This window comes from Pundamilia nyererei, unplaced genomic scaffold, assembly GCF_000239375.1.
Source record: "Pundamilia nyererei isolate P.nyererei 1_Seehausen unplaced genomic scaffold, PunNye1.0 scaffold00224, whole genome shotgun sequence".
In the NCBI taxonomy this organism is placed as follows: domain Eukaryota; kingdom Metazoa; phylum Chordata; class Actinopteri; order Cichliformes; family Cichlidae; genus Pundamilia; species Pundamilia nyererei.
Genome location: NW_005187625.1, coordinates 850,502 through 851,979, shown reverse-complemented (window position 1 = coordinate 851,979; position 1,478 = coordinate 850,502). Strand labels below are relative to the sequence as shown.

The 1,478-nt window shown below is 38.9% G+C and overlaps 1 protein-coding gene across 1 annotated transcript in view; it reads left to right on the top strand.

Moving 5' to 3' along the window:
- The window catches only part of LOC102215700 (protein NLRC3-like), a 29,195-nt gene that overhangs the window by 25,629 nt on the left and 2,088 nt on the right, over window positions 1-1,478 (top strand). The window contains exon 11 of the mRNA XM_013914786.1: window positions 566-739. Within this exon, the coding sequence (XP_013770240.1) occupies window positions 566-739 (174 nt within the window). The remainder of the gene's footprint in view (window positions 1-565; window positions 740-1,478) is intronic.

Sequence of the window (1,478 nt, the reverse complement as noted above, 5' to 3'; positions counted from 1 at the left end):
GGGGGAACTTGCACAATCGGTGGCTGACTAAATACTTTTTTTGCCCCACTGTATAACAGAGGTTATTGTACTCAGCGATGAAAATCTTAGAAACATGGCGTCTCACCAGATACTTTCTTTGGATGACATTAAATCAACATTACAGTAACACTGTGAATCTTGAAATTGTTGATACTAAACTAGAAATAACTTTGTCCTCTCCTGTAGCTTGTGTTTTGTCCTGTTTGTTATTTTTGATCTCTCAAGACTTTTTTCTTACTTTTCTCTTTTCTAATTACTCTACAACTGGTCAAAGCAGATAGCTGCCCGTCCCTCAGTCTGGTTCTGTTGAAAGTCACGTCCTAAAGGGTGTTCTTCACTGTCATCAAGTGCTGCTCACAGGGGACTAAGTAAATGTTGAAATTCGATGCTTAATATTGTAGGATTTTGCTTTATAAATCAATTTTAGGCTGCTGTTTTCATCTCTTGTGGTTTGTGGCTTATGGATGACATTGTATCTCAATATTTAAAAATAAAACATTCAGGGAACAGTTCACAGATTGATTGCTGTTTTGTGTGTTCACAGGCTGTCAGGCTGTTTGATCAAAGAGGAAGGCTGTACTTCTCTGGCTTCAGCTCTGAGCTCTAACCCCTCTCATTTGAAGGAGTTGGATCTGAGCTACAATCATCCAGGAGACTCAGGAATGAAGATGCTTTCAGCTGGACTGAAGGATCCACAATGGAGACTGGGCACTCTCAGGTATGTAAAGAATGCCTGATAGAGGAGGAAGAGCTGAAAACACTTTGTTTCTTGACTGTTTGTGTGACTCTGAGATGAACAATGACACAGCTCTCCGTGTCTAAAGTGAAAACAGCAGAAATTGATGGGTTTACGGTAGAATTTAGAAGTTTTTTAAAATGATGTCAGACAGCTGTTTTACAATAATTTCATAGAATATATATCAGAAAGAAACCACTCTCTCTCCCAAAGAAAACTTCTCCTAATATAAAACAAGGGCTCATGAAGAGAATCATTGATATTCTCTTCACTTGAAGGACTCTTCTTATTATCAATACACCAATTAGTAAAATGGTGGAGCCATGATTTCACTACAGTGGGGAAAAAAGTATTTAGTCAGCCACCGATTGTGCAAGTTCCCTCACTTAAAATGATGACAGAGTTCAGTAATTTGCACCAGAGGTACACTTCAACTGTGAGAGACAGAATGTGAAAAAAAAATCCATGAATTCACATGATAGGATTTATAAAGAATTTATTTGTAAATCAGGGTGGAAAATAAGTATTTGGTCACCTCAAACATGGAAAATCTCTGGCTCTCACAGACCTGTAACGTCTTCTGTAAGACGCTTTTTTGTCCCTCACTCGTTACCTGTATGAATGGCACCTGTTTGAACTCATCATCTGTATGAAAGACACCTGTCCACAGCCTCAAACAGTCAGACTCCAAACTCCGCCATGGCCAAGACCAAAGAGCTTT